Consider the following 12908-nt stretch of genomic DNA (forward strand, 5'->3'; position numbering starts at 1 on the left):
CCTAAATTTAGAACTCTGGTTCAACACTATTTCTCTTCATGCTATTCACATAAAAGATTTATTCTTTTATTGACACTCATTTCCTCTCTGTCAGAAGTCCTTTGCCAACTCCTCTCTGAGCGCGGACCGAGTCGCACGACTGTTCGACATGGGTGTGGAGCCAGAGAGGCGGGTCTGGGTGGATCGCTACCTGTCTTTCATGGAGGAGAGAGGGACCCCTGTCACACAACTGCCCACTGTGGGGAAGAAGCCTCTGGACCTCTGGAAGCTCTACACATCTGTCAGGGAAATCGGAGGCCTCGCCATGGTAATAAAGAATATAAAAACTAAGTCATTATTGTAGAAACTTGGATGTAGCTTGCACCATAGGTACAGAACTATACTCTGAACTCTAGTTATTTAATTCTTATTCTATAGAGGGGAGGTTTGGTCACTTAAAAGACACTGTTGTTGTTTAGTTGACTGACCCTTCTCCCTTGTTGGCGCAGGTAAATAAGAACAAGAAGTGGCGCGAGCTGTCCACCACCTTGAGCGTGGGCACGTCCAGCAGCTCTGCCAGCGCCCTGAAGAAGCAGTACATCCAGTTTCTGTTTGCCTACGAGTGCAAGATGGAGCGTGGGGAGGAGCCTCCGGGCGACAGCAACAGCAGCAGCAGTGTGACCGGAGGAGACACCAGGAAGCAGGTCAAGATCCAGCCGCCATCACCTGGTAAGACAGAGCCACTTTCCCATCTGTCGGCATCAAACAACAGGTGTTGACGCCGCAGCTGCAGGTGTTAGGAAGTCAGTGGGCTCTCTGGCTGCATCTGGAAGTTTCTGCTGGTGTCAGGCGTGCACGAAGGCTACGTCATCCTGACTCATGAGATAGAATTACTGATGTGTTGCTGCCTGCCAACTTAAATCAATCTAAGTGTAATGGTGACAAAGAAAGCAAGGCGTCAGAGATGTGTGAGGAAAAACACCAGTAGTCCGTATTGAACTCCAAGGTAAAGACAGACTCGAAATTGACTGTGTGTTATATATCACTGTTGTAATACGCATTTTAAAGGCAAAAAACAGCTACACCAGACCTGCTCCCAGAACCACATATTTGAGCTCACTGAAACCTGGAAAATAAATCTGTGATTTTTAACATATCCACATTTCATAGAAAGTTTGATATGTCTATATTTCTATGGCTCTTAAATTATCATGACATTTTCACTCGTAAATTATGTATGCAAGACTGACATCATTTCAACTGTGTTTTAATGACATAACTTTACTGGTGAGGTATTAAAATGAAAGCTCTTGCCAGACTAAGTGTGGTTGAAGAATTTCCATTCTATATTCTCTGCATAACTTCTATACCAGGTTGGGTGCAGTGTAGGCTATTTGTTGATTTTCTTTTTTTGTTTGTCTTTTCATTTCCATTATTTAAAAAGGATTATAAATAAGGATATTAATGTATGATTAAATGAACAAGAATAAAATTTACTGTGTTTATATTGATACTTTAAGCACTCATCTATAATGCATTATTCGTGCATTCATAAGACGTCATAATGCATTTACAAGGCTTTATAGAACATTATGAATGTTCATACTCATGTATGTTAGGACAAGGGTTATAAAGCATTAGAGGTTGTGGACTGAACTTAATCTAGTTAAAATGACTCAAGAACCCCGAACCCTAATAACACCTGAAAAACGCTGTTATAAGTTGTCATATGGGGTAATGAACATTCATAACATCTTCTATAAAGCCTTATAAATGCATTATGATGCATTATGAATTAACTAATAATAGAGGAGACCTTGAAATAAAGTGTAACCAAATATTGAAATGGAGAGATCACACATTCATTGAGAAGAAAAAAACACAACCCGCTTTAATAGCATCTTTCAGACTTGTCAAAACAGATATTATAGTGTCATATCATGTCACCTGTCATGTTAGCTACATAATAACAGGTTACCTGAACCTTTTAACTGCTCTGTCAATGAAGTCAAATGTGTTGGTAATTATGTACTTGTAATGACATATTTATTGCAGGAAAGGTTGTCTTTTGTTGGTGTGCCAAAGTACAGACAACTCGGCCTTGCTGACAACCCTGTTAGCCGAGGAACCTATCATCAGAGGAAAACAGATTTATCATATATTTCTTTACTATAGTCATGTTATAGAACTTCAACTGTTGCAGTGCATTATGGGGTTTGTGTCACAATTGGCAAATAATAACACATGAGCTCAGGTTGTTGACCATATATGATGTACTTTGTGGCTTTTGTCTGCCAGAGGCGTAAAAAGATATGCCGAAACTACACAATGAGGAGATGTGCAAGATATTGAATAATAATGGAGTAAATTAGATGGCATATAATATTAATAAATGTGCCATAAATTATTTCTTTGCATGATAAATATGCATATCAGAGATCGTGAATATGGCATTAAATAGAATTGCATTAAGTGGAATTTCAATAGGTGAACATAAAGCTGCCTTAATATGCAATGCACTGAGGTTTTTTTTGTTCGTTTGAAGGAGGAAAAACCAAACAGTCCCGCAACAGATTTTATTTCTAATTATATTGGCATGACAATCTTGACGTGATAATAAAGACTCTTATGTACAATGATATCTACAGGCCTGGTCATCGTCGGCAGCCATACTTTATCCGTCTTCTCGGTGCTCATCTATGACCTTCTCTGGCATTTATACACAGCGTTCAGTGCGATGATGTCACTGTGGGAGCGTGTCCAGTGGCGGGTGGGGGAACTCGAGTGATTAATGAGGGCTTGAATGTGGAATGTAAACAAACGCGACCTCATCTTCACCTTTCATTCACAAAACCGGCTCGGCTCACTGGCTCTCTCCACCGCTCAACCACCCGGCTGGATTATGTCACACACGCAACATGAAACGTCAGCCACATCCTCCGTGAACGCACACACTTTTTTTTCCCTCCCTCTGTCATTCTTATCTCCCTGAAAATGTGGAGCAGAGGGCACTGGAGTTCACTCACTCCTTATCCCCACCCCCACCTCCGGAGTATTATCTGTCTGCCTGCTTTTGAAGAATGGCGAAACCTCTTAACCTTGGCGCTTTGTTTACACTCTGCCACGTGGACGGTTGTGGTGATGGGATATCCCTAATGCGTTTTTTTTTTTTCCGCCTCCTATCTCACTTCACAGCATCATTGAGGGGCAGCAATCCTCCAAAGCCTTCCTCCGTGTCCCCGGTGATGTCGAGTCAGGGGATAATGCTGAATAATTCAGAACCAACATGAATTTTTAACGCTTAAGTCTTTCTTGTTTCTTCCCATGGAAACGATCAGTGCATGGAAAGGCCACTGTGCATTTCTTACACTAAATGCTCATTAGAAAACTTAGATTCCCTATTTCACCATCTTTCACATCCATTTCCCAGAAGAGGCCTCATTCTCTGTGAGACGTGCTGCAGGGGAACTTGGATACCTTCATGTCGTTTCTGTGTCGCCCTCTTTCAGCTTGCAGACTGGATCTTCTCCATGGTGATGGCTGATTCTGAACTCACCGAGACACGTATCAACAGAAAGCTCCTCACTTATTTAGATGATTTTACTGAGGCATATCATGAGCCCGCTTCACTTAATATGTTTTCATATTTAATATGCTTTTGTGAGCTGGCATCTCTTCCTATTACACTGTTACTATCTTTTTGACTTTAAAGTGAGTTTTGAATTCTCATATGGGGACTGGGAGCTTGCTGAGGGATAGAGAGTGAACTGGTTGATCAGAAGTGGGAGTGGTCCAAGGTAGATAGTCCGACAAGAGCATCATGGTTGTGGCTAGCCTCGAAGTGATGGTTCATGTGCATCATCTGAATTAGACCAGATGACACTGGCAAACCTTTGCGTCGCATGTGCATTGTTGAACCAGGTGGTTGTCATCAGCCTCTGCAGACCTTGGACCTCCAGAAGATGAACATTGTGGTGGCTAACTAGTAATAGTTACGTTCAATATGAAATATTAAAGTATGACTAAAGTAAAAATTCTGAAGCTAGGTATGGGGCCTCAGTGGGGCCTCATCTGAAAAGAGATTGGACTTAAACGGAGTTCCGTTTAAAAAAGCCAACTGTATCAGCAGCCCTCAGGTTCATGGGCAGTTAGTTCCACAGATTTGGGCCGTATTAGCTAAAAGATGCTTCTCCATATGTTTCTGTTTTCAGACAACTCCCTGATTCGGATCTGTTTCTGTGAAGACCCTCTCTGTTGAATGACTTGTTTTCTAATTGAATCTGTCTCTGTCTTTCAGCTAACTCGGGCGGATCTCTTCAGGGACCACAGACCCCACTTTCGTCCGGCGGCAGCTCAACTGCAGAAGTGTCCAGTGATATGAAGCACCCTACCCCTGCCACCACCCCTCTGGGACAGGTCACACCACTGCCCTCCAGCAGGTACTGCTCAGTCAGACAATTCAGTCAGTTGTCTAAACACTGACCTGCTTTTCGTCTCTTGTAGAAGCACAGTGAGTGTACAGGACCCCTTCTCAGAGGTGAACGACCCAGCTTTCCACAAGAGAGGTACCTCTCTGCCTCCGTCGGCTCCATACCAGCAGAACCTGGGCATGCCAGACATGATGATGAGGATGCAGTACGATGCCAAAGACCCCTTTGCTGGCATGAGGAAGAGTGAGTCCAACGATCCTTATTCTGGCGGAAAAAGAACAAATTTTACATTCCAAAATAGTGAAATTTTCGCAATAGTTCTGCTACTATTTCTCCTCAACTCAGACTCAAGACACCATCCTGGCCATCAGCCCATCTGGTGGCTTTCACATCAGTCCCCCTGAAATCTGTCAGCAAACTCTCATGTGCTGTGACTGCTGTGAAATAGAAATTTAGGATCAAGAACAAGTTTTTTACTGCCGCCCAAATGGATAACATTATTATCAAACAAACTTTTTATTCTAAATCGCAGTGCATGAGTAAATCTCTATTCATGCGGCTGGTGCTCTGCAATCTGGAGGATCTTAATTCCGTGGCGAGTCACCTCCAGTCAGATCAGGACAGACGTGTGTTTAAACACCGCAGCTATGAAAACAGATTAAAAGTGTTTGTTGCCCCTCTTTATCGAATACGCCGGCTCCTCTGATGTTCTCGTGGCTGTGCCTTCATCCCTGTCTAACTTTGTTGGGGCTTTTCATCTTCTCCCTTTCAACCTCTCATCGTCTCTCCACCCTGCTGGGCAGCACCTGTTTGGACCAGCTCCTCGGCTGGCTTTTTTCAGAACAAACACGGGTTTCAGAGAGGACGCTGTCTCATCTGAAGGATGAGGAGAATGAAGTCTGAATGAATAATATGGGGGATGTTAGCTGCATTACAAGAGGGACGAAGTGGGCTTATTTATAGTGCAATGCTGCCACCTGCTGGATGGTAGACAGAAAACATTTATCAAAACATATATATTTCTCTTCTCAGTGGCGGGTGCTGACCCTTACATACCAAGTCAGATGCCCCATGGCGGCGTGCAAGATATGTACGGACGCTCCCCAGCGGCTCTGAGCATGAGCCAGCGCTCGCAATATCCGTACGGGCCGAGCTACGACAGACGGTGAGCGTGTTTCCCTGAGAAGAATAAGTGAGTCTTTCAGGGTATTCATTTTTATTTTGATCTTCAGACCTGACCATGTCATGGGCATGGAGGGCAGCATGGGTCCTCCTGGGGGTCAGAATAACATGGGCCCTAACAGCGACGCGAGCATGTACTCATCCAGCAGGTACCCATCGCAGAGGTAAGTCTGGTTTTGGAACACAACTTATATGTGTCGTGGATCAATCAATAATTATTATCAATATTTCAGGCATGATGGCTACAGTCAGCAGTATCCCAGCATGCCCTATGGCATCCACCCGTCTGGGATGTACCAACCACAGCAGGTGAGACGCCAGGTGTGCACTTATATAATCAGTGTTGGATTTAGTCACGCCTTATTTTCTCGCTTGTTGTTCCAAGTTTTAGCCAGGTCCTTTAGTTGCTAAATGTCACAGCATTTCACTCCACTTTTTGTCAACAAAAAAATGTAGTGTTTTAGCAATGCAATTCTACTGAACCCTCAATATAGTAGAGTCAACGAAACATTAGATACAGGCTGTCACGAGTTACCAGAATAAAATCTCTGATACAAATTTAAATACAATTATTAACCAGAGTGTGTAATAAAATGAGACATTTGCATTGCGTATAATAAAACACAGAAATAGGTTGGACTCTTGGATTAAACACTAAATGTAAATTTGACATAAATGTCTTTCAATATTGACTACTTCATGACTCCAACAGGGATATAAGCGTCCCATGGATGGCATGTACGGCCCCCCACCCAAGAGGCATGAGGGTGACATGTACCCACTCCAGTATCCCAGCCAGCAGCAGGACATGTACAACCACTATGGTGGTGGGTTCTCTGGTCCTGACCACAGACACATGCCGGGCCAGTTCCCCTACTCCTACCCAAGAGACCGCATGGCACCGTCTGGGCAGGGCCAGCATAGTATGATGACCCCCAACCACGCTGACGGCCCCAATATGTGGCCCTCCAGGACGGAGCTGGGTTATCCGTACTCCAGTCGGGGCCCATCTCAAATCCCTCCTTATGGTAGAGACGACATGGATGGGCGCTCCGGGCAAGAACCATGGCACCGTCAGTCTCCCTACATGTCCTCTTCATCTGGTCTGACCCCTCTGACGTCACGCCAGCCCCCGTCCTCTTACTCCAACTCCTCGTCCATGGTCAACCACTTGTCCCGGGCCCCCAGCCCCGGAGCGTTCCATCGCTCCATGGACTCTCGGATGTCCCCCAGCAAAGCTTCATTCATGTCCACCATGAAAATGTCCAAGCCTGGGATGTCGATGATGGGCTCACAGGGACCGGGTCCAATGGGTCAATATCCTCCAGGCCTGCGAAGGGACCTGAACTACCCGCCGGGCTCAGTGGAGGCAACCATGCCAGTCCTCAAGCCTCGGCGGAAGCTCACCTCTAAGGACACAGGTGAGAGAACTGTCTACAAGCAAATCAGTCCAGAGAATACAACCATCTTAATGAACTCTGTGTCCCCCCAAATTTAGGAACTCCAGAGGCTTGGCGTGTGATGATGTCACTGAAATCTGGGCTGTTGGCGGAGAGCACCTGGGCTCTGGACACCATCAACATCCTGCTGTATGATGACAGCACGGTCGCCTCTTTCAACCTCTCTCAGGTGAAACCTGTTCCTTATCTGTGTGACGTCCTCTGATCTTGTGTCTAGTGATCATCATTTAAGAATTCAAACATTGATCCGAGGTGAGCATAAAGATCATCCTTCTAACTGATATCTGCTCCCTCTACAGTTGCCGGGCTTCCTGGAGCTCGTGGTGGAGCACTTCCGCCGTTGTCTCATCGAGATGTTTGGCATCCTCGAAGACTATGAAGTCGAAGTTGTGGAGAGTCGCTCTGAACTCGAGAGTGATGTGAAGAAACAAAACCCAGAAAACAAAGAGGGTTGTTCGCTCCAGCCTGCAGTGCAAGAGCTGACGCCAGCAGATGGCGCCATGGAGACTCCGTCTCCGCCCGGTATAGCTGAGCCTGAACGACCCGATGGCAGCAAAAAGAAGGAAGGTGACGAAAAGGAAGAGACTAAAGAAGATAACGGTAAAGCTGAGAAAGGAAATGGAGAGGGGAGGAGGGAGACTGCAGATCAGTCGATGTCAGAACCAGAAGCTAAACCAAAACAAGCCAGCAAATACGACAAATTCCCCATCAAGATCGTAGACAAAGAGGAACCAAAAGAAGATCTGACGGATAGTTTACGGTACCTGAAGGGCGTCACCAGCGCGCTGCTTCACTGGCAGGCAGGCGGTGGAGACTCCACTGCACACATTCAAACGCACTTTGACCCCAAGACTGAACCTGAGAAGATGACCGAAAAGAAACCGGAAGTCAACAAGCAGGAAAACAACGGGTCGAGGAAACATATCACTGCAACAATTGACGACGTGCTGTGTGCCAGAGTGGACGCCCTCTCCAGCGGGCACCCCGCCCGCTCCTTACCCTCCTACCCATTCAGGGTGCACCCTGATGGAGAAGAGGATCACATTACTCTGTTGGAGGACGAGCCGCGGTGTCTGGACGGGGCACCGCTGTCGACGGTCTCCGCCTGGCAGGACTCGCTGGCCAAGCGCTGCCTCTGCATCTCCAACATCGTCCGAGGTTTGTCCTTCATTCCTGGGAACGATCTGGAGATGTCCCACCACCCAGCTCTGGTTCTTCTTCTGGGTCGCCTCCTGCTGCTTCACCACCTGCACCCAGAGAGGAACAGGGCGCCTCCTAGTTATCAGAGGGATGAGAAGCAGGAGCCAGGACTGTCCTGCAGCAGGGACGAGTGGTGGTGGGAGTGTCTGGGTCAGCTCCGGGAGAACGCCATGGTGACTCTGGCCAACATCTCCGGTCAGCTGGATCTCTCAAATTATCCAGACACCATCTGTCTCCCGATCTTAGACGGTCTCTTGCACTGGATGGTCTGCCCCTCAGCTGAAGCCCTGGACCCCTTCCCATCATCCACACCCTACTCCCAGCTGTCCCCTCAAAGGCTGGTTTTGGAATGTCTCTGCAAGCTCAGCATCCTGGATGGCAACGTGGACCTCCTGTTAGCCACGCCGCCTTTCAGTCGGCAGGAGAAACTCTTCACGGTGCTGCTTCGCTACGTGGGTCAAAGGAAGGCTCAAGTCTACCGAGAGATGGCAGTAGCCGTTCTGTCGCACTTGGCACAAGGAGACCCCACGGCTGCACGAGCCATCGCCAAGCAGAAGAGCAGCGTGGGCAATCTAGTGAGCTTTCTGGAGGACGGCATCAGCATGACTCAGTACCAGCTGAGCCCACACACTTTGCTGCACATGGGGCACCAACACATGGACCCTCCCAGCATTAACATGATGTGTCGGGCCGCTAAGTGCCTGCTGGCCATGGCCAAGGTGGAGGAGAACAAGAGCGAGTTTGTTCTGTTCGAGAGCCGCTTGCTAGACATTTCCATCTCCTCTGTGCTGAATGCTGGAGTGGTGACCATTGTCTGTCAGGTTCTGTTCCATCTGGGCAAACTATGACAGGAGGACCCTGGCCATTGACATTCTTTTCTACTTTTTATTTATGAAAAGAAAATGTTTTTTAAAAAGGAAATATCCACAAAAATATCTATAAATAATCACTGAAAAGTGGGTTTGGAATTTTTATTTCAATACAGATATTTAATAACCGCAGTGTTTGATATTTTGTTGCTTCTTCTGTGGATTCATTTCTCAGCCAAAGCTGCCATCGGACCTCGGTGCTGAATTTTGTGGTTGAGTCAACAGGTTCTTTTCTGGGTTTTTATAAATGCTGTATTGTTGAGATTTTGTTAATGGAGATTATTTATTTAAGATGTGATTCTGTACAGCCGTTTGAGGGGAATAAAAACACTGACTTTTTTTTTTACTGAGATGGTGACCTGTGCAATAGTTTGGGAGGACAGCTGCAGTGTGTGACTTCAGCCATGTGGGGGCAGCATTGCACCAGCCAAGCAACATAAGAATCGCCACCAAACGTGGCGCATTGACCCCTGAACTCTCCCGAGCACCTCCATCACTGTACATAAAACGATGTGAACACAATTCTCCCAAACCAAACAAGAGTTCGAGCTTTTATCGTTGTTCAAATTTGTTATTGTTACGATACATATTTTGTTAACGGGTCAAATACTTGGCAGATGTATCTGATGTTTTGATGTAAAATACTGTATGCATTGTATTATAGCCGAGAAAACAATCGCTTTGCTTATGGGAGCGCCGGTTGGTGGGCGGGGAAGGAGACATGAGTCAAACAGAACACTTCATAAACTGTCCCACATCATCTGTCAACATGTTTGGAGTCATGCTCGAGCAGAAAACGTGTAAGTTCAGACCCGTCATGAACGCTCATTGTAAACTCTTTTCCGTACGTCTCTTTTTATTCTGTATCCACGTTTATACTCTGTGCTGCACATGTCACCAGTAAATGTACAATGAGACGTTGCATTATGTCCAGACAATCTGAGGCCAATAAAACAAACATCAACTGCTGACTCGGCATCACATTTTATCACGTTTTCATCACGTTTAAATCCACAGGAGCCAACAAGAACAGATGAAGGGAACTGACTGCAAAGGTGTTAAATAGAGGGAGTGACCCAGCGGAATCTGAGAAGCGACTCCCTGAGAAACAGCGGAAAGTGGAGTCATTCATTTTTCAAGAGGGCTAAATGACCTGTCCTGACCCTGTCACATTTGGATCTGGATCAGTTGGACATGTAAGCCTCTCACTGACAAACATTCCGAAGCGGCAACTCTGGTTTTTAACTTGATCACTCTTGGGGTGCGTTCGGAGCCCACTCGCCTCCCAGTGCCGTCAATTTCCGCCTGTTATCAGGATTTCTAGGGGAAAGTGGGCCGCTGTCTTTGTTAGTGGCTGGTGGATGTTTCATGTGGGCAGTGATCGCAGGAGAAAACCTCCCACGCCACTGTGCCTCTCACAAGAAGCTGAGTCATCACGCTTCAGCAGTAGCTGAAGTGGCAGCTGTGAGGAAGCTGGAGGTGTCACCAGGTACTGTTGGACCTTGTTATCCCTCAACAGCCTGGAACTCCTCTGTCACTTAAGAAGGACAGCCACCTAGCGTTTCATTTGTCTGCTTAAAATACAGAGCTCACTCATCCTTGCAAGACTCAGTGTAGAGCTCAAAAGAAGTGTGAGGGCACTGTATGATGATGGAGAAGGAAGGATGGATCATTGACCTCCAAGGTCAACTGCATCCTAAGTTTGTCAGAGCCAAGTCAATTTGTCTCATGCCATACCAAGGTCAAGTTTAGGTCATTGCTAGTCCACATTAGAATACGCTCGTCCAAGTCAGGTCTCAAATCTTATATCTCTTTTGGATCTGTGTCGAAGTTCTCGTAAAGACTTGTGTTCTTGTTGCTTTTATTGGGTGCATGTTCCTCTTGACCAGGTGAAGCTTGGACCTGTAGCTTGGTTGTTTTCGCTCTAATCCAAGTACATTTTTTGTTGCTCTAGTCTTGTCGATGGCTGTCCAAGTTTAGTATTGTGTTTTCTGGCTAATGCTGTTCAAGTCCAAGTCAATTCTCAAGCATACAGACATGCTCATGTTCCGACTTGTTTCTGGCCCAAAGTCAGGTTTGGGCCAATTTTTTGTTCATGTCCATTAAGCATGCAAAGTAAAGTCAGTTAGATTGGTTTAAGAGAAAAGGGGGTCACCCAGGGGTCATACTTTAGAGGAGCAAGAGGACTTGAATGTCAGTTAGATAGAAAAATTACAGTAAGATGACGCCTCGCACATGACTGACGACTCAGTGTGGAAGTTGGTGTAGAAATAAAGAGCCTGACTGATGATGTGTCACTTCCAGTGATGACTTATCGATCCTCCCACTGACATTCTAAAGAATCCTGCCAGCTTCGAAAAGCAGAAATCACGCGCAGGTCCAAACTTCCGGTCCTGTTCGGCGAGAGTGGACGGTTCTGGTGTAGGAGTGAATGAGCTTGACCACATGAGTGAGTAAGGACGAGAGGGAGGAGGAAGTCGAGGTATTTTACGTCAGTGGGCGGTGAGGGGTTGTCATGACGATGATGCAAAATTCTTTTGTACTTACAAGGAGAGAAGGGGAAGTTGTAACATGTCACTTCCAAATCCAGACCGATTGATATCACACACTTAAAGGTACAGCCTGCACTTATTGTTGCGTTTTAGTTTTGGAAGCCCATAGATCAGACCTGTGCAAAGTGCAGCCATGGAGCCACATGTGGCCTTCTGCCTGTTTTAATCTGGCCCTCTCTGTCCAGCTGCGTATTTCATCGTAACAAGACATTTACATTTTAAATTTACATTTACAATTTAAAGATGTTTCAATTTACATTTATTTAAAAAAAAACTTTTATGTTATTGTATGTTATTTAATCTTATATTATTATTGCTGTTGTTGTTATCTTCATATTAGCTTCCCCTCATACTTATATTGACTGTCATTAATAATGCAAAACTAATACTAGATTGTAGGTTTTTTTTCTTTAACTACACTGTAATACACTATAATAATTTAGTATTATATATTACAACCTGAATACTACCAAGTGGAACGCAGCTTTAGGCTCTATAATTTGGTCATCGTTGTTCTTTTTGAACGTATTAAAGAAAACACGTTTGAAGGAAAACGTGAAAGAGGCTGGGTCTGGAGAGGGCGGGGCCTGCTGTTCCTCTGCCCCCATGTTGATGTTGTTTGTCAGGCAGGCAGCGGCTCTGTGCGTACGGGGACGCGGGGCAGAGTGGGAGCCTCTCTCCTGGATTTCTGCATCATTTCCCTCCACATGCCGCTGAATTCCGTCCTTTGTTGAGGCTTTGTTGTCAGTAGTCATCACCGCTGGGACAGTAAAAGCATCCGTGTGCTTCTTCCTGAGACGGTGGCTCGGGATGCTGGCGCTGGTCTGAGAGCGCCCACCGTGCGGAGCCTTCCTCTGGATTTTCCCGTCAACTTGCTCCCTATGAGTTAACTTCTGAAATGCCTCGCTTTGCTATGGGCTCGGTGCAAAGCTGGAGAGGAGCAGCCACTACGTGACAACACCCGAACACGACGCTGCTTCGGTAAGACGCCGCCGCGGGTGTCGCTTCCTTCGGCGGGCAGCGCCGACGAGCACCCGGGCTTGTGGAAACGTGTTTCTTCTCCTGGTGTCTGACAGCGCGACCGGGCGAGACAACGAACGCACGTCGTGTGAAGTGAAAACTGCACTTTCATGGCAGCTCAAGCGACTGTTTACTGTGATAAACAGTTAGCCGAGCTACTTGTGTTAGCGTTAGCCACATTCTGTTGCTATTTAATGCTAGCCTGGTTGTCTGCTA

The 12908-nt window shown here is 46.2% G+C and overlaps 2 protein-coding genes across 5 annotated transcripts in view; both read left to right on the plus strand.

Annotated features, from left to right (window-relative positions):
- Nucleotides 1-10089, plus strand: part of arid1b (AT rich interactive domain 1B (SWI1-like)) — a 174162-nt gene extending 164073 nt beyond the window's left edge. For both annotated transcript variants that reach the window (XM_053845368.1, XM_053845370.1), the window contains exons 12-21: nt 95-307; nt 489-708; nt 4277-4418; nt 4483-4652; nt 5442-5574; nt 5642-5755; nt 5825-5900; nt 6304-7012; nt 7090-7220; nt 7351-10089. In XM_053845368.1, coding sequence (XP_053701343.1) covers nt 95-307; nt 489-708; nt 4277-4418; nt 4483-4652; nt 5442-5574; nt 5642-5755; nt 5825-5900; nt 6304-7012; nt 7090-7220; nt 7351-9099 — 3657 coding nt within the window. In that variant the 3' untranslated portion in view covers nt 9100-10089. The remainder of the gene's footprint in view (nt 1-94; nt 308-488; nt 709-4276; nt 4419-4482; nt 4653-5441; nt 5575-5641; nt 5756-5824; nt 5901-6303; nt 7013-7089; nt 7221-7350) is intronic.
- Nucleotides 10090-12281: 2192 nt separating this feature from the next.
- The window catches only part of zdhhc14 (zinc finger DHHC-type palmitoyltransferase 14), a 35639-nt gene continuing 35012 nt past the window's right edge, over nt 12282-12908 (plus strand). For 2 of the 3 annotated variants that reach the window (XM_053844753.1, XM_053844754.1), the window contains exon 1: nt 12282-12653. The gene's annotated coding sequence lies outside the window, so the exon portion shown is untranslated. The remainder of the gene's footprint in view (nt 12654-12908) is intronic. The other variant, XM_053844755.1, reaches the window with a different exon arrangement.

The sequence above is a fragment of the Synchiropus splendidus genome, chromosome 16 (assembly GCF_027744825.2).
Source record: "Synchiropus splendidus isolate RoL2022-P1 chromosome 16, RoL_Sspl_1.0, whole genome shotgun sequence".
Taxonomy (NCBI): domain Eukaryota; kingdom Metazoa; phylum Chordata; class Actinopteri; order Syngnathiformes; family Callionymidae; genus Synchiropus; species Synchiropus splendidus.